The following is a 19,613-nucleotide window of genomic DNA, read 5'->3' as shown; positions in this document are numbered from 1 at the left end:
TTTGATGCCTGGTAACTGATCCCTTCGGGACCACTCGATCACACAAGCTGGTGTGTTCTTCCATGTGGGCTTTGTTGCTTCTGAGCTAGATGGCCGCTTGTTTATCTTCAAGCCTTTAAGACCCCAGTCACTATCTCTTTTGATAGCCGGGCACCATCAGCTTTCTTCACCACATTTACTTGTTCACCCTCTTTGGCTCCAGCTGTTGTGTCGGGAGAGTGAGCATCATAGAGTTCCAATTTAATAAAAGAAGGTATTCATGCATTGAGCGAGTGTTTGAGTAGAGGCCCAAGGTCCTTCCGCCACCTTAATACTTAACCTATAAATATAGACACATAGATCTATTTCCCCATCCTCCTATATATATTTGCATGTACATGTCTTTGTCTAGACCTCCATAAATGCCCTTTGACTCCTAGCTCTTTCCTCCATCTACCTTGACTTTCCTCCTGCCCTACTACCATGCTTCGTCGCCACCTGGGCTAGAGTATACCTCTTCTCTAAGCAACCTTACCCTTGATCATTTCCCACCAGGCCTGCCACTCCCCCCTCTCTACCATTTGGGGTCCCATGTTTTTCCCTTGTCCCTGTGTTTGTTAACACCACTTCCTTACCCCCCCACCCCCCCACCCCAAGTCCCCCCAGAACTCAGTCCCGTTGTTTTTCCTCCAGATAGTTCATCCAGCCTGTCCTATTCAGACAGACCTGTGGAGTCACTAACATGCACGAAAACTAGACAAAGGAAAACAAAGCAACAGTATACAACCAGACAACAAAACAACAAAAACAAACCACTGACAAAGAACAAAACAAAACAGTTCACAAGAGAAAAGCTTGTAGTTAGTTCAGGGATCATTTGCTGGCCCTTAGGAGCGTTTTCCAGTCCAGTCTGTTGGGGCACCACGCCCTGGCCCCAAAGTCCACTTTCAGCATTCCCTGGGGACCTTGCCACTCCATTCCCCTGCTGTTCCGCTGCACTCCCCCAGTGATTTGCCTCGGTGAGGCGGGATCAGGTCAGGCGCAATTCCCACCCTGTGTCTCCGGTGCAGTCCCCTGTATCACCCTTAGTCACTGATTGGCATCATTTCTCATAGTAGGGCCAGCCATGTTGTTCTCTCTGTGGACTGGCTGCTCTACTCAGGAATATCATCATCACGGCCCGGTGGGCCAGGCTGTGTTCCACTCTCTCCTCCTGTCCCTTCATCTGCTCCCATGTGCTCCGATCAGATATGTTCATCTCCCGGAGCTGCAGAGTCAATGTCGTCCTCTGGAACAAACTCCCTTCGGGGGAGGGGCAGGAATCCACTTAATTTATGGTGCTGGGGCCAGCCTCCCAGGGGAGTGGTCTTCTTTTAAGATACAGGCACCAACGGATGCAACTGCCCTGCTGTGGCTCCATCTCCTAGACATCCCCATTGTCTCTTGTGTTAACAGTTCTTCATGACAAGCAGCCTATACGCATCCCTGTGGACCTGTGAAATATCAATCCCTCCTTAGAGTTTGCTTTACTCTTTAGGTGTGAGTTCTCTTACAATAAGAAATGCAAGGCCCCCATTCCCATCTAGCACCTGCTCACTGAGAACACCGGCTTTCGTCACTGAAGAACATTAAGCAAATCAATACATCAGCTAATTGCACAGCATTATGTGACAAACATACTTTACTGGACTTTATTTACTTTTAAAATTTAAGCACATGGGGAAAAAAAAGTGAATTCCAGTACCGTGGCCTGAATGAGTTCCTAAAAATGAAGTTCAATGAATCTAAGTAAATATTCCCATGACTTTGTCCTTGTCAAACTACAATTAAATATTTTTATATTAATATGTGTTCATCTGGGATGATTAGAGAAACACATCCAGAGACATTCATATGTGTATAAGAAAGAACTTTATATAAGGAGTAAATTGTACATTAAGAAAACATCCCAGCCCAGTCCAGATCAAGTCCATAAATCTGATATTAGCCCATATGTCCAATACCAGTCTATAAAGTCCTCCTCAGACTCATGAAACACATGCAATGATGCCAAATGCAGGAAGAACACAGACCAGTGGTGGGAAGTCTTATGGATCCAGTAGCATTGTAAGCATCTCAGTGCTGACAGGGATCGCCACATGGCTTCTCCAACTCCAGAGGTCTGTCTCCATCAGCCTCTCTCCATGTGTCTTTTCCACAGGGATGTATCACAGGGAGTGAGCATGCATCCTGCCTCCAGCAAGCTATTTACCTCCTCAGTGTCTCCAAATGAGGTCATCAAACTACTACATGATTGACAGGCTAGACTCCACTCCTTCATTCTGAATCCTCAAATTGACTCCAGATTATGTAACTGCCACATAATAATTCACCCTTTTATAATATGTGTCAGTGTAAACATGTAATGGTTACTTAATACGGTTCTAAAACTTGTGTCAAAGCTTAAAAATTAAGCTCATGACTCCTTTGAAGTGGTAAAAGAAGAAACTATCTTCATATTGGCAGCCTTTCCATTCTTTTTCCGTTCCCGGACAACACTTAAATTAGCATATATATCAAATGGAAAGAACCACAGTGAGGAATGACATCTTTTCTTTTCCTTATAGTCAATAAGCATGTTTTATTTATTTTATTTTTTAAAATATTTTATTCATTTTTATAGTCATTATTATTAACTCCACATATCACCCTCCACACACACACCGACATCTCAGACCATAACCCTAAGAAATAATTATTCTAGTTATTGTCTCTATATATTTACCTATCCTGAATTTCATATAGAGAAAATCTTAGGACCCACCCTCCTAAACAACAGTAACAAAAGAAAACACTGAAAAACTTAAATCCAACAGAAAGCAGAAAATAATAAAAATAGTAACAATAAAATTGGGTCAAAGTAAAACAAATGACAAGGTGAGGTGGTTACAAATTAGGCTACTAACCACAAGGTCGGTCGTTCAAAACCATCAGCTGCTCCATGGGAGAAAGATGAGGGCTTCTACGCCTATAAAGTGTGACAGTTCAGCCTGCCCTGCAGGGACTGTGAGTCAGGATCTACTTGTTGGCAGGGAGAATGGGTTTTGTTGTTGTTGTTTGTGTTTTGTTCTGAATGTCCGCATGGAATCACTTTCTGATGTACTCCATGTGAGGTTAATCCATTCCCCATTGTCCTCAAGAGTCCAAAGGATTACACCGTGGGCTTAATTATGAGGCTGACTCCGCACATGGGTTTTGGGCTTTCACTGGGATCGTAGTCTTTTGCCAACGGAGTGCTCAAAGTTTAAACTCTAATACAATTCCCTCCACTGATCTTGAATTTTATATTTTACAATCCTTGGATCACCCAGGTTGGTGTGCTTTCTTCACACGAACTTAGCTGACACCTCACTGACATGGCTGCTTGTTATCTTAGATAAATTTTAGAGACCCAGACACAATTCTTTTTTTATCATGTTATTAGGGGCTCATACAATTCTTATCACAATCCATACATACATAAATTGTGTAAAGCACATTTGTACATTCATTTCCCTCATCATTCTCAAAACATTTGTTCTCTACTTACACACCTGGCATCAGCTCTTCATTTTCCCCCTCCCTCCCCACTCCCCTATCCCTCATGAACCTTTGATAATTTATAAATCATTATTTTGTCAAATCTTGCACTGTCCAACATCTCCCTTCATCCACTTTTCTGTTGTCCATCCCTCAGGGAGGAAGTTATATGCAGATCCCTGCAATCGGTTCCCCTTTTCCACACCACTCACCCTCCAGCCTCCTGCTATCACCACTCTCACCACTGGTCCTGAAGGGATCATCTGCCCTGGATTCCCTGGATTTCCAGTTCCTATCTGTACCAGTTTACATCCTCTGGTCTAGCCAGATTTGTAGGGTAGAATTGGGGTCATGACAGTTGGGGGGGGGGACTAGAGAAAAGTTGAATGTTTCATCATTGCTACACTGCACCTGACTAGCTTGTCTCCTCCCTGCAACCCTTCAGTAAGGGGATCCAATTGCCTACAGATGGGCTTTGGGTCTCCACTCTGCACTCCCCCTCATTCACAATGATATGATTTTTTGTTCTATAATGCCTGATACCTGATCCCTTCAGCACTTCTTGATCGCGCGGGCTGGTGTGCTTCTTCCACATGGGCTTTGTTGCTTCTGAGATAGGCGTGTTTACCTTCAAGCCTTTAAGACCCCAGACGTTCTATCTTTCGATAGCCAGGCACCATAAGATTTCTTCGCCACATTTGCTTATGCACCCATTTGCCTTCAGTGATCATATCAGAGGGGTGAGCACACAATGATATGATTTTTTTGTTCTTTGATGCTTGATAACTGATCCCTTCAGCACCTCAAGATCACGCAGGCGGGTGTGCTTCTTCCACGTGGGCTTTGTTGCTTCTGAGATAGGCTTGTTTACCTTCAAGCCTTTAAGACCCCAGACGTTCTATTTTTCGATAGCCAGGCACCATAAGATTTGTTCGCCACATTTGCTTATTCACCTGCTTTGTCTTCAGTGATTGTGTCGGGAAGGTGAGCATCATGGAATACCAGTTTAATAGAACAAAGTATTTTTGCATTGAGGGAGTACTTGAGAGGAGACCCAATCCAGTCATAATTCTTTATGGTAGTAGTGCACCATTTGATTTCTTCACCACACTTAAGAGTAGTTATTTTCTGAAAAAGAACAAAGTAATAAATGCTTATCTAAAAACCATATTTTTTAACAGTGAAACGTATAAAAATCTTTTCTTCTGAAGGATCCATATTTCTATTTGTTTATTTTCAGGAACAATTTGGGGGTCAGTGGGGGCACTTCTTCATGCTTTTTCTGGTGGAACTCATGCTATGTTTATTTATTAAAAACAGTGGCCATTTTTCTCTGTTAACATATTATAGAGCGGTTTTGAGAAGAGTAACTGGAAGCTACTAATTATAAGAATTTCATATTAGTTTGGGATTATTAAAACTTTAATAAAGTGACCACAGCAAGACAAATCGTGATTAACATCTTCTTGTATTCTAAAAAGGCAGCAGCACACCAGCACGTTAAGTGGACATGGAACTGGATGTGAAGAGTAGAAAACAAAACAAAACAAAACTTCTTTGATGTCACAAAAAGTGCAGAAACTACCGGGATAGTGTTATGAAAAACATTTTTATTGCTTTGTGCATTTTTTTGGCTGATTAGAACACCAGAGCATAAATTAATGACCCCTGCTCTGCTTTAACGCTAGTTCACAAAAGAGCTAAAGTATAAATTGTTTATCAAAATGTTTCTTATCTCTATTCATCTAAGTTTCTGCTTGAGTTTCTTTCTTCTTTCCACTCCACTTCACTCTTCTATGCCGAACTTGCATTAGTTTACCAGTTTAACAAATACTTGCCTCCAGTTTAGTGCTCAGTCTCAATTACTACCAAATGATTCCTTTCTCCCACTGCAGAGAAAAACAGAATGCCCTAAGTAGGTATTTAGGTTTCATAGCAGTGTTTCTCCATTCTCTTCTTCAAAACTGTTTTTATTCCACCTTCTTTTTCTAAGTCAGTTTTCCTTTGCTAATCTATCCCCCTAGAGGGATCAGGCACTTAATTCATTTCAACAAGACAACACCTTAAAACAAACGTGGACCCAATGAATGAGAACACTTCTCAAACTTACCACTGTCATAACTAGTCTTCATTATATTAGCAGAAGTATTAAGTGACAACACAAAAATGTAATGTGAGAAAGAAAAATGCTCTTGAAATTAGAATGCTCTGTTAACTTGTCTTTCTATTTGCTTCCTAAGGAATCTCTCCTATTGGCCAAGTTATTGTGACATGATTAATGGGACAGGTAAGGACATTCTTTTTTGTGGAAAAAAATCCCATTGAAATCACCTGATCCTCTACCACAAATCCCCCATCACATTCACAGTGTTCTCAAAGCTGAGGGTGTGCTTATTTGTCCACAAATCCCTACAGCATGCTATGATTTTTCTCTCAGCATAGGCTTAATATATGTCTGTTTAATGTGACAGGCTTCCTGAAGATTAACAAGAGATTTGATCTTATTGTATTACTAGGGAAATGTTTGCTTTGAAAAACTTTATTTAATAACCACAACCACCACCCTGCCCCAGGCTAGCAGCAGACGGAAGGGCTTGGTTGTGTTTGTAGGTCCCCGGGCAGTTACCATTCACTGCTTAGTTAACACGGCACATCTAACAACGTAGAACTGGAAGAGTAGTGGAAGAAGGTCATTGTGAAAAGAAAAACAAGTAGAAGGTAGGTTTAAAGTGGAGGTAGAGTCTGTGATGATACAAGACACAGCCATCTGTATACTATTTTGGAAAAGATGGTCATATTTGTAAGAGAACAGAAAAGAAAACAAGACAAAAGTTAGATATCTAGGAACATTGCAAAATATAATTTTAAAAGTTACATTCTGAATTAGCATGGGGAGACAAAAGTAAGCACCCTGGGTTCTGGTTGTGGTGGATCAGGTGCATTATTGCACTTGAAGAAGCAGCAAAGTACAAAGATTCCTATTAGCTTACGTAGGAAGAATTCCAAAGGCCAAGGGAATCAAATTCAATGATGTGGTTAAAGTTAGAGGGGAAGTTCAAACTACTAAGTAGCTGTAGCATGGTTTTTTACACTAGTGAAGCAGAACCCTATAGAAACTGAAAGTTATAGATGAAAAAGGAAGTAAAAATATAGAAAATATGTCTATTGCAAAGGCATGGTTGAGTTTTGCACAGTTAGTTAATTTTATTAGCCATCATATGGGGGAAACAACAACAAACAATGTGCTTCATCTCCTTGGTGGATTTTTGAGCTCTGGGGATGGGTGAAGACATTCCTTTCTGAGTAAAGCACTTTTGCAAATAAAGCATGAAGTGCCCCAATGATACTAACTACCGTAATTGTGTAAGACTATATTTCAGTCCTTAAATACAGAGACATACACTGTACTTCCCCTAAATAGTGAAGAAGTCTTTCAGAAAACATCATTGACAACAACAACCAACACCATTAAATGCTGCTATCCAAATTGAGAAGTATTTTTAAGAAGAGTAGTTATAAGATCAATCAATGACACAAGTAAAAACTCCTGAGCACCAGGCATGAAATTAAAGTTCTCCCTGGATAACTAGAAGTAAAACGCTAAAATGAAACAGAACTAAGAATACCTCACTGCCACCATGCCAATGCTAATTCATAAATGACTCTACAAAATGTATTAGGCTAGGTCTCTACGCAAGCAGCAAGTCTCACCATTCTTCTGTAGAGCGAGGAGTGGTCATGAACTGCTGACCTTGCCGTTAGAAGGCAAGCCCATACTCCACTCTACCAGGAATGGGTGTGATAATTTCTCTGTGAGAGAAAGTCTTAGTTTGGACATAAAAGAAAACAGATTCATGAAACTGAAACATGGTCAGTCAAATGTGTTTTCATTGTGGTGTATAGGTGTTTCCTCTATCAGAAACTTTGAAAGAGCATAAAAATAAAATGTTGATATATAAGAGGGCTTCCAAGATTTTTTGGTAGAATTGAATTATGAGATAATAGGCTTTTTCCCTTATCTTTTTAAACCTGCTCATCATTTCTTTCTAAACTTACAATAACAAAAACAAAACCCTAATATCTAATATCACCTACCTCTGGTGACTACCTACCATAATTGCTGGATGTAATTAGGATAAAATCCTCAATAATTTTTCATGATGTTAAATATTTTTAAATGTACTATTTTTATATAACTGTTAACACTTTGAAATGGCTGTTATAGGTCAGGCTCCAAAAGGAAAGGGATCTATATAGTAAATGGAAACCCACTACCATTGAGTCCATTCACAGTGAGCCTGTATCAAGGGACAGAACTGCCTCGGTGGGTTCTGAGACTAGAACTCATTGATCAGCCTGGAAAGCCTCACCTTTCTCAGGAGAAGTGGCTGTGTTTTCCTACTGCTACCTTGAGACCCCAGGCACCATGCGGTCAGGGAGACTGCACCATGCGGTCAGGGAGACTGCACCATGCGGTCAGGGAGACTGTAAATTTAAGGTCGAGTTTGATTTCCAATTCTGTCGGGTGCCAGGCTCAAGCAGCCATCACAAAGGCACTAAAGGTAAAACTCTAACCAGGTCACGAGGTCAGAGTACTTGCCAGAGGAAAAGAAGGCATCTGCCTTCCCCAGGAAACTGGAGGGAGGTTTCTGCGTTTGAGGAGCAAAGGAAGCGCCGTCGACTTATTTATGCAGCTCATGTGTTCTATAAGATCAGGTCACAACAGAATGTCAAGAAACTTAATAAATATCCTCTTTAATTTGATGGAGAGAGAGATTCAAACCACTAGCGGGAAATTCTAAGTAAGAGAACTTTAAAGGTTTTAACAATACACACCAGCCATCGAGACATATACAAATTTATTTAAAAATTAAAATTGTGCAAATTTGCCAATAAGCCATGAAGTATTGCTACAGGTACAGATTTGTTCCAAATAAAATATCTTTTATTTAAGTTTTATTCTTTTAATGACGACACGATTTTAAAAATATGGAACACTTCACGAATTTGCATGTCATCCTTGCACAGGGGCGATGCTAATCTTCTCTGTATCGTTCCAATTTTAGTACATGTGCCGCCGGAGCAAGCACCCAAATAAAATATCTTTAAACACGACTCTGCTCCCAGTGCTACCAACACTGCACAGCCAATGCTAAGAAAATGTCACTCTGCTTCTGAAGCAGAGTCGGGTTTCCAAACACAAACAGGTGCAACTTCACACATGAGTGATCTCACCATTTTTTAAAGAATAAAAATATGACTTTGCTGTGTAATCAAATACCCTGAATGTACAGAGCAAATAGCTGTGTTGTTCAATATGGTAGCAACTAGTCACATGAAGTTTTGAACACTTGGAATGGGACGAGAACAGGCTAAAATGTCTTATATACATGCGTAAAAAGACAGGCTGGGTTTTGAGATTTTGATAAAATTGACTATTTGGTTAACTTTATTGCACATTGATTGCGCATTGATATGATAGTATACTAGATATATTGGGTTAAATAAAGTACATCTTTTCTTTACGTTTCACTTTAAAAAAATATGTCTAACAACATATTTAAATTTACATGTGTGGTTTGCCTTATATCCTGGTTCCTTTGGACCATGCCGCAAGAGATTTCCATATTAACTAGTGTGTACTTGAGATATAACATCACTCATTTGATTTCTCAATAGATGCAGCCTCATTCCCTCCTTTTATTGAGAAGACCAGAGTGTTGCAATTCTTTTCCTCTGACATCTGCAGGTAAAACTGACGTCAGTACGTTTCCGTGAGTCAGGTGCATTATTCGCACCCCCACCCCTAAGTAGCAACATGGAAAATAGGTCACATTGGATGTTATTTGGAAATGGAGAGTATCACTTAGAGAGTTCCTCTGGATTTAAAAAATTAAATATCATATAGAATTCCTACTAGCATCGCTTACCACTTTAAACCTTGAAGAACGGTAGTATGATATTATACATAATGAAAATCGGTTGTCTTTTTCATGTTTACCAAAGCAAGAACTAATTTTCTTTTCTTTCATTAAGATAGTACTATATTTATTAACAACCGAGTCCAGAAGATCAACACACTCTTTCTAAAAATTATTACAGAAACTGCTACAGAAGTACATTAACTAATATGCTCTGTCACTGCCACAGGATGGGTGTCAAATTGATGGGATAAAATCAATCACGCACAAGCACCGGAGCCCATCAGTATACTTGAGTCCTGTGATTTCCCCAAAGATGGGAGCATTTGTGGGGACGCAGTTAGTGTCTCTGCTCCCATTCTCCTGATCTGTAAAACTGCAGAGACTAGTGCTACTTTGTGTAGGGTTACCTAAGATCTGAGAAAGATGACCTGCGAGTCCTAGGTCAGGGTGGACAGTTGTGAAATGCTGGAGATGTGTGAGATCTACAGTATGCACACACGGGCACACACTCAAGTCACTGAATGGCCTTTCAGGACTACATTTTGAAAGAAAGAAGCTTTATTTTTATTTCATTTGAGCTGGACAAAAATAAGGGTTTGGGAGATATTCATTTAAATATTATATATAAGGAAAATTAATTCTGAGAAATATCTTTCATATCAGTACTCCAAGGGAGTTCAAAAGCATAAATTGCTCCCAGAAAAAAAGCTTCAGATTAAGAAACGTTCATATTTAGTCATCCAGGAAATGATGTGACAAAAATTCATACGAATTATTTCCAAGAAGTTAAACCCCAAATACAAATGATATAACAATTAATTATTTTTTCCCAGAATGTATTTCCGCTCCTGAAATGATGCTTGGGTTTGTTTTCTTCTTTTGAAAAAAAAAAAAAAACTCTCCCTTTAGGTCAATCTATGCTGTCTTTGGTTCTGAAGTTAATCTGAAAGGAATTCCTGTGTATAGATTTGTTCTTCCAGCCAAGGCATTTGCTTCTCCACTTCAAAATCCAGATAACCATTGTTTCTGCACAGAAAAAGTTATCTCAATGAATTGCACATTATATGGTGTTCTAGATATTGGCAAGTGCAAAGAAGGTGAGTAAATATTTTCAAGGTCTTGACCCTGGCATAATTTGCAGATTCTTTAAAAGGTAACCTTTTCTTGAAATCCCTCTCCATGTAAAGTCCTATATTTAAGTACAGAGCATAGCACCAAAGAGAGAAATTGATAATCCAGAAGTGAATCTATCCATTTTTGCACAGCAAATCTTTAACCAAGGGCTGAAATTCATTACATGGAAAAAGATGGTCTTTTAAACAAATGGTTCTGGAAAAACTCAATATTCATTTGCAGAAACATTAAGAGTACCCATATCTCACACCGTGTATACAGAAATGAACTCAAGGTGACTGAAAGTGTTAAGTGTATAATCTAAAACTATAGAGACCATCCAAGAACAAGTAGGCGCAAACTTAGATGCTCTAATATATGTCTTAAATTAACTATCAAAGATAGCCCAAAACATATAAACTTCAAAAGACAAAATAAGTAGCTGTGTTCTTAAAAGAGTAGAGAGAATCCATAGAATGGGGAAATATTGCCTAGATACTGGACTAATCTCTAAATTTTATAGAAAAGTTCCCAACAACAACAATGCAATCTAATTAAAAAATGAGCAGAAGACATGAATGAACAGATACTTCATCAAAGACATTCATGCAGCCAACCAGTATATGAATAGATGCTTGAAATCATTAGCCATTGGACATATGCTAATCAACCCACTGAAATATCTCACCTCAGCCACAACAGCAACGATCCAAATGACAACAAAATATTGGTAAGAGTGCAAAGAGAATTGAACATTCCCACACTACTACTGCGAGTATTAAACGGTGCAACCACCATGGAAAAGTGCTTGGCAATTCCTTAACTTTTGGAAATAAGATACCATATCACACAGGAAATCAGTCTACTTGGTACATATGTATTATAGAAGAAAAAGAGTCATGAAATGAAGAGCTGGATGGCCCATGTCATCTCAGCACCATTGAGGATAACACAGAAGGAAACAACCTAATTTCTCATCTGTGGAAGAATGGATAAGTAGACTATGGTCTACACACACAATGGAATACTATGCAACATTAAAGAACAATGATGAATCTGTGAAACACATCATAACATGGATGCACATGGTGAACATTATATTCAATGAAATTAATCAATTAGAATATTATACGCATTTTATTAGACTACTATTGTAAAATGTCAAGAAAATATTTTCACAATGAAATAAATATACTCTGATGGTTACCAAGGTTGGCAGAGGTAGGGAAGATAAAGTACCTTCTAGATGTGGGAATATATGAATGTGGGCAAAGTGGAAGGTTATTTCCAATAAGGGAGTGGCAGCAACAAAAGCTTGCTAGAGGCAAAGGAAGCAGACATTGGTGGCAGTTCAACACATTGGTAGGAGTTCAAGGATTAAAGGTAACAGAGGTGAATAATATTATATGCCCAATCTTGTAATAATAATAATGGTGATTTATGGGCAAATACATGAATAAACATATGGGCTGAATAGATGCAAGAGGGAGAATGGTATATACTCATAAATATATGTAAGTTTCACAGAGGGTGTTCCTTATAAATTTGCTGTAAATATTCCATTAGTGTGGTGGAGCATGCAGAAGACAACCAAACACCTTGAGGGAATGCGTTCTGGGTTCGCTGACTCAGGACCAGGGACAACATGATCAATGGGTATAATAGAGTTCACTAAGACAGCGCTCCATAGCTCATGTGCTCAAACTGTGGATCTCGACCCCTTTGGGGCTCGAACTACCCTTTCACAGGGATCACCCGATTCATAACAATAGCAAAATGACAGTGATGAAGTAGCAACGATAATAATTTTATGGTTGGGGGGGGTCACCACAACACGAGGAACTGTATGAAAGGGTCACAGCAATAGGAAGGTTGAGAACCACTGCTCTACAGATAACCACCCCCCTTTCAAGAGCCATGTGAATGATCTGTACTGGACTATAGGGGTTAGAGTTATGTGTCAATAGGCCATGATGCTCAGTGGCTTAGCAGACATTATACAATCACCCTCTATGTTGTGATCTTATGTGAGCAGCCAATCAGTTGAAAGCAATGAGCTCAAACCTATGAACGGTTGTAAGGCTGGTCCATGTGCAGACAGTGTTTCACTTGGTTGTCCTCGGGGGTCACAATGAGTCAGGACTGCTTCAATACCACTCAATGACAAAAATGATAGGAGGGGGCTTCAAAACAGTTTGTTGGGAAAATCCATTATCCCCTAATTCAGCGGTTCTCAACTTGTGGGTCGTGACCCCTTTGGGGGTCACATGACCTTTCACAGGGGTCACCCAATTCATAACAGTAGCAAAATTACACTTATGAAGTGGGAATGAAAATAACTATGGTTTTCGGGGTGGGAGGGTCATTACGACATGAGGAACTGTATTAAAGGGTCGTGGTCTTAGGAAGGTTGAGAACCACTGCATATGCTGAGCAATCGCTGGGATCTGAAAAGCTCAAAGGAGACCTGGTAGCAGAGTGGTCATGGGTGTGGGTTGTGTTCTAAAGGGTATGCAATTTGAAACCACCAGCCACTCCACAGAAGAAAGATGAGCTTTCTCCTCTACTCCCACATACAGTCTCAGAAACTTACAGGGGCAGTTCTACCCTCTTCTGTAGGGTGGCTATGCGTTGGCCATCAAAAGCTCAACTATTGGCCTCTTCCCATTCACAAGTCACATGGAAACCATTAGCACAGTGGAATAGTGGTTCATATAAACACCAGTCTCCAAGAACCTGAGACCAGAAGAACCAGATAGTCCCTGACTACCACTCCCAATTGCTTTCAGCAGGATCACACTACATGCCTTTACAGTGGAGAAAAACATGGAACCAAACTCAAAATCCTACAAGACCAGGCTCACTTGCAGGTGGGCATTGGTGGAGACTGATGTCCTTATATCATACAATATGCTAATTCAATCATCTTAAGAAGATTTGTGCAATCATCATCACAATCTATTTAATAACATTTTTTCTTTCATCTATTTGTTGTCATTCTCCTGAGCTTCCCTGAGATGTTGCTGGAGGTCTTAATCCATTTACTCTCTCCATAGAGGCGCTTAGCTTAGATTTCATATACAGAAAAACAAACAAAATCAGGAAACAAACAAAACAACAATGACAAAATAAAGCAGAGGAAAAACTCAATTGAAAAGAAAGAAGAAAGTATTTTAAAAAGTGGAGCAAATTTACAATGTGTCCAAAGGGAGATCAAATGATGCGGTTTTACAGTTCAACCTAACTACATAGCCCAGTACCACACTTTACCACCACTAACTTCAGTGTCCTCCCATTAGGGGGAGTATAGAGTAGGATTATGTCATAAAAGCTAATTGTTCTAAGATTAGGACTATAATTAAGTCTATGTATGGTGTATAGAAGCCCCTGGTTCATTTTAGTCATAATTATGATTTTATGTGAAAAAGCATTATAAATCATTTCCATAGGGCATAGTATCATTACTTCTGCTAAAGGTATATAATTGAAAGCACATTTGATATTAGGAAATTATGTATGGATAGGTCACTTATTTGGAGTTCAAAACATATGTGAATTTTTTTCTGAGTAATATGTAAAATGTAGAAAACGACTTATTTACTCCTCATTATCTCTTCAAACTTGTTTTCAGGAAAACCTGTGTACATTTCACTTCCTCATTTTCTACATGCAAGCCCAGAGATTTCGCAAGTTATCGAAGGCTTACATCCAAATGAAGAAGAACACCGTACATATTTGGATGTTGAACCTGTGAGCTACTATAATATTGATTTAGTTTATTTTTTAAACAAAAATGAAGGGAAAACTTGTATCCTTCTTAATCACAATTTACTGATCAGATTCCTCCTTTCTTATTTGATTACTGAAACTTGGCTTCCTATTGTTGCATACAAGATATCAAGGTAATTCCATTTTAATTGTTCAGTGTATGAACTTCATGAACCTTTCAATGGTTCATGGGGTCAGGAATACCAATAATGGAAAATTTTCTAAGTAACAAAGTAATTTGATCCATATTATGCCTTTATGCGTATTTTGAACTTATTAACAGAGTTTCTGTTCTCCTTTTAGATAACTGGATTCACTTTACAATTTGCAAAACGACTCCAGGTCAATATATTAGTCAAGCCAGCAAAAAAAATTGAGTAAGTATCTTGAGCAAGGTGATTATTATATGATTTTTAATGTTTTAAAGAAAGTGAATGAATGGATTAAAGACAGAAAGGTTTTCAAATCTCAGCTTTTCTTTGACTTAAAGCCGTTAAACATTCATTATTAAATGCTTAGGGCTATAATTTAGATTTACATCTAGTATGGATTGAGATGGTATTTAAACATTTTAAAATGCTTTCTAGTCATATATTGATGACATATCTCATTTTGATAGCTACCCAAATATTCCTATGACAATAATTTCTAGAATCATATTTTGCCTATGACAATAGTTTCTAGAATCATTTTTTGCCTTTCAAAAATTGTTGAAAGGGGAAATCTGATCTTGGTAAAGAGTCAGTCTAGTACATTATAATTATGAGTGAAAAAAATCTGAGAAACCGCTTCCATAGCTTTATATTTTTTCAATCATTTTATTAGGGGCTCATGCAACTCTTATCACAATCCATACATACATCAATTGTGAAAAGCACACTTGTACATTCATTGCCCACATCATTCTCAAAACATTTGTTTTCCACTTAAGCCCCTGGCATCACCTCCTCATTTTTCCCCTCCCTCCCCACTGCCCCCTCCCTCATGAACCCTTGATAATTTATAAATTTTTGTTTTGTCATATCTTGAACTGTCTGACGTCTCCCTTCACCCACTCACTTTTCTGTTGTCCATCCCCCAGGGAGGAGATCATATGTAGATCCTTGTAATCGGTTCTCCCTCCACCCTCCCGGTATTGCCACCCTCACCACTGATCCTGAAGGGATCATCTACCCTGGATTCCCTCTGTTTTCAGTTCCTATCTGTACCAGTGTACATCCTCTGGTTTAGCCAGATTTGTGAGGTAGAATTGGGTTCATGATAGCGGGGGGGAGGAAGCATTTAGGAACTAGAGGAAAGTCATATGTTTCATCATTGCTACACTGCACCCTGACTATCTCGTCTCCTCCCCGTGACCCTACTGTAAGGGGATGTCCAGCTGCCCACAGATGGGCTTTTTGATCCCCAGTCCACATTCCCCCTCATTCACAATGATTTTTTTGTTATGATGATGCCTGATACCCAGTCCCTTCAATACCTCGTGATCACACAGGCCAGTGTGCTTCTTCCATGTGGGCTTTGTTGCTCTTGAGCTAGATGGCTGCTTGTTTACCTTCAAGCCTTTAAAACCCCAGATGATATATCTTTTGATAGCCAGGCACCATCAGCTCTCTTCACCACATTTGCTTATGCACCTGCTTTGTCTTCAGCAATTGTATCCGGAAGGTGAGCATCATGGAATGCCAGTTTAATAGAGCAAAGTGTTCTTTCATTGAGGGAGTACTTGAGTGGAGGCCCAATGTCCTTCTGCTAACATAGATCTATATTTACATATGCACATGCCTTTATTTAGATCTCTATAAATGCCCTTTACCTCCTAGCTCTTTCCTCTATTTCTTTTTACTTTCCTCTTGTCCCACTATCATGTTCAGCTTTCAGTAGGGTTTCAGTAATTCCTCTCAGTTACATTACCCTTGGTCACGCCCTATGAGGTCTCCTACACCCGCCTACCACCAATTTGGATCACTTGTTGTTCCCTGGTCCCTGGGTTTGTTAACACCACGATCTTTCCCCCCACCTCTGCCTCTCCCATGTGCCCCTGGAACTGTCAGTCCCATTGTTTTCTCCTCCACAGTTTTCATCCAGCCTATCTTATTTAGACAGACCTGTGGAGATAATAGCATGCAGAAAAATAAGACAGAGCAATCGTTTTATATTTTATGCACCCACAATTGATTCATATAGAAGCTAATGTCTGAGGGGTTATGTTGCCTGTAATATATTTATGCAAATAGCATGTACATCATATATATGATGTACATGCTATTTACATAAAATTATAGTATATTTAAATTTAAATTACCTATTACAGGAAAAAAATCAAGAAATAATTATCAAGAAGGGTTAATTTCTAAATATATGTTTACCATAAAAATTAGCAAAATCTCTTTTATATATGTATGTATATATATATATATCCATAATTCTTTTCCATGACTGTTACAGTGCTTTGAAACGTCTGAAGCACAACTACCTTGTGCCTATCCTTTGGCTTAATGAGGTTAGTGTTTTCATCTGTTGCTCTTTAAAGCAGTAAACAGGATTGTCTTTAGAAATACTCTTGATATTTCAAAGTAGTCAATGTGTGCATAGTGTCTGAAGTCATACCAGGGCCTTCAACAAATTCATGGAAAAATGGAGCTTGAAAATCATTGAATTTTCCCACAACTTTTTGAAGCCCTCTTATATGTATTTTTGTTGTGCATGAGTCAGTATCAATGAAGTAATGCATAAATACCAAATTGTGTTAGGGTTCACCTTTAGCTTCTAGAAAACTAAGACACTTCCTTTCATTTAAGATTATTTTCAAAATATATTGGTTAAACAATTTTCTTGGCGTTCCTATTTTCTTATGGAAAATACATGCATGCTTGTAATTTCAAATGAATCAAAATCCAGTGAGAATTATACCACAAACAAACCCACTTCCACCAAGTCAATGTCAACTCATAGCAACCCTTATAGATCAGGATGGAACCACCCCTGTGAGTTTCCAAGACAGTAACTATTTACAGGAGTAAAACGTCCTTTCTCCTTTGGGGTGGTTGATGGTTTTGAACTGCTGATCTTGCAGTTACAGACCAATGTGTAAGTATGAGGCCACCATCATTTCTTTAATAATAAAACTGTATAATAATAAAAGTGAACATTGCAGATCTAATAAAACCCTATTGATGGAACAATTGTTCATTGCTGGGTTGAAAATGAAAATATTGGATATTCATACTCATTCCATCTCTCCATAAGCAAAAGATCTGCCTTCAGCTTCCCAAACCAAAATTATTCTCTGAAATATTTCTAAATTTTAAAAATACCCAATGTGATGGAGTCGATTTTGACTCTTAGTGGCTGTAGGATGTAGTGGGACTGCCTCACGGGGTTTGCGTGGCCGTCTGTCCAAACGCAAGCAGACCTCCACATCCTTCTCCTGGAGAGTGACTGCTCAGGCCAAGTCACTAACCTGCAGAGTAGCCTAACCACTGCCCAACCTGGGCTCCTTAAGCAAGCAACAGGGTAGCTGTCTTGGAAATCCACAGGGGTCTCTTCACAAGTCAGCATTGACTCAGTGGTACTGAGTTTCATTACCGGAAAATGGTTTTGATTTAGAAATTTGTAAGACATTTCAGAGCAATGGTTTTGAAACAACGCCTACAATATTGAAAGTTGCTATGCAATGTATTTAATAAGTCAGGGGTTATTGTGTATTCTAAATACTTCATCTCAGTGGGATTTTTGCATTCTCTACCATACAAGGGTGAATCTCATTGTTCTGTTTTATATATGTAGGTGACTAACACATAGGCGGGTGTTTGGAGGTATAAGGAAACTTAGGATATATTTCTTTACTCATCTCCCCACGTAACCACTAATAATTAACTTGATTACAGACTGGCACCATCGGTGATGAGAAAGCAGAAATGTTTAGAAATAAAGTGACTGGAAAAATAAACATGCTTGGAATGGTTGAAATGGTCTTGCTTGGTGTTGGCGTGGTGATGTTTGTTGCCTTTATGATTTCATACTGTGCGTGCAAATCAAAGAAAGTAAAATAAGTAAGTATATGTAGATAAATCTATCGATACATTAACATTTGTGTATGTACTTCTTGTTTTCTTTTCATCAAAGAGGAGGTATAAATTCAATTAAATCATAAATATTTCTGGACATGCCTACAAAGCTATCCTTTTTAAATGCACCAACAGTTTATGTCACATTATAATGTAAATAAAAACACAAATGAAGACACCTTTAGTCCTGGGAGAAATTGAAGAAAAGTTGCACCATAGCTTTTATTTAAAATTCTGACATTAATTTCCAGGTAATTATTTTTTAAATCACTAATATATAGATTTGTCTGCTAGTGACTAGGAAAAATTGTGGATATACCAAAAATGGTGCAGCTCTATGGTGATTGAAGGTTACAAAATTCTATTAAGGAAACAGATAAATGGAAAAAGCCTATGCAAGTTACCAATTATCAATGTCAACAACAGGAAGTAAAAAGAGAGCTAAAAACAATAGGAAAATATAGTTGGAATAGATTTAAGTGTGCTAATTTAAAAATAAAAATTGACACATCTGAATCAGTAAATGATAGCATGCTGGCAGAGAGCTAGGATTGTTGCGTAAAGACTTGGAGGATGTGTGCCGCCCAGTCCCAGGAGGGCGCCCTAAATGAGCGATGTCGGAGCTCTGGTGTCTAATAGGAATTTAAGAGCTAAAGTCTGAAAAGAGCAAGAAAAGAAACTATGAAAAACATCGTTTTCAATAGGGTAAACCCCAAACTCTCTGGGCTTAGAGGAAAAACAAACAGGTAAATGTGACCCAGATCTAAGAGTTGTTGGCAAAGTTGTAGAGATGGTTAAGCTCTCTTTGCTTAGACTATGGGAGGCATGCCTCTTGTCCTTTAACAAAAATGGCAGGTTGACCCTCCCTCCCCCAAACAGAAGTCTTTCTTGAATCATCGTGGGTGACACTAGTGTGACCTGTGGGCAAGCATTTAGCACTCCCTCCATCATTTCTGTCAACTCTCTTCCTATCTTTCAGATCAATAGACAAGCCCAGTCCACCGCAACCCCCAACAGCAATGTGTTTGCTATGAAAATTAAAACCACAAGGGAAATATTCTTACTATACCTTCCAATCAGATTGATGATCCTTAAGTAACTCACATGAACATTCTGGAGTTGCCATTGAAATTGCTTTTGCTGGCAACCCTTTGGAGTAGAACTTGTCCTCAGGGGATCAGAGGGACCTGTAAGGGTGCCTGCC

The 19,613-nt window shown here is 38.9% G+C and overlaps 1 protein-coding gene and 1 non-coding gene across 2 annotated transcripts in view; one reads left to right on the top strand and one right to left on the bottom strand.

The window, feature by feature from the left end:
• Window positions 1-18,394, top strand: part of CD36 (CD36 molecule (CD36 blood group)) — a 52,220-nt gene extending 33,826 nt beyond the window's left edge. The window contains exons 8-14 of the mRNA XM_075557649.1: window positions 5,778-5,824; window positions 9,217-9,286; window positions 10,371-10,558; window positions 14,206-14,324; window positions 14,646-14,719; window positions 16,788-16,842; window positions 18,230-18,394. Coding sequence (XP_075413764.1) covers window positions 5,778-5,824; window positions 9,217-9,286; window positions 10,371-10,558; window positions 14,206-14,324; window positions 14,646-14,719; window positions 16,788-16,842; window positions 18,230-18,394 — 718 coding nt within the window. The remainder of the gene's footprint in view (window positions 1-5,777; window positions 5,825-9,216; window positions 9,287-10,370; window positions 10,559-14,205; window positions 14,325-14,645; window positions 14,720-16,787; window positions 16,843-18,229) is intronic.
• Window positions 8,521-8,627, bottom strand: LOC142457480 (U6 spliceosomal RNA). The gene has a single exon (XR_012786208.1). It is a non-coding gene; the product is annotated as a U6 spliceosomal RNA (small nuclear RNA).
• Window positions 18,395-19,613: the final 1,219 nt, after the last annotated feature.

Source organism: Tenrec ecaudatus, chromosome 9 (genome assembly GCF_050624435.1).
Source record: "Tenrec ecaudatus isolate mTenEca1 chromosome 9, mTenEca1.hap1, whole genome shotgun sequence".
Classification (NCBI taxonomy): Eukaryota; Metazoa; Chordata; class Mammalia; order Afrosoricida; family Tenrecidae; genus Tenrec; species Tenrec ecaudatus.
Note: the sequence above shows the minus strand (reverse complement) of the source record. Positions and strands in the feature narration are given on the sequence as shown.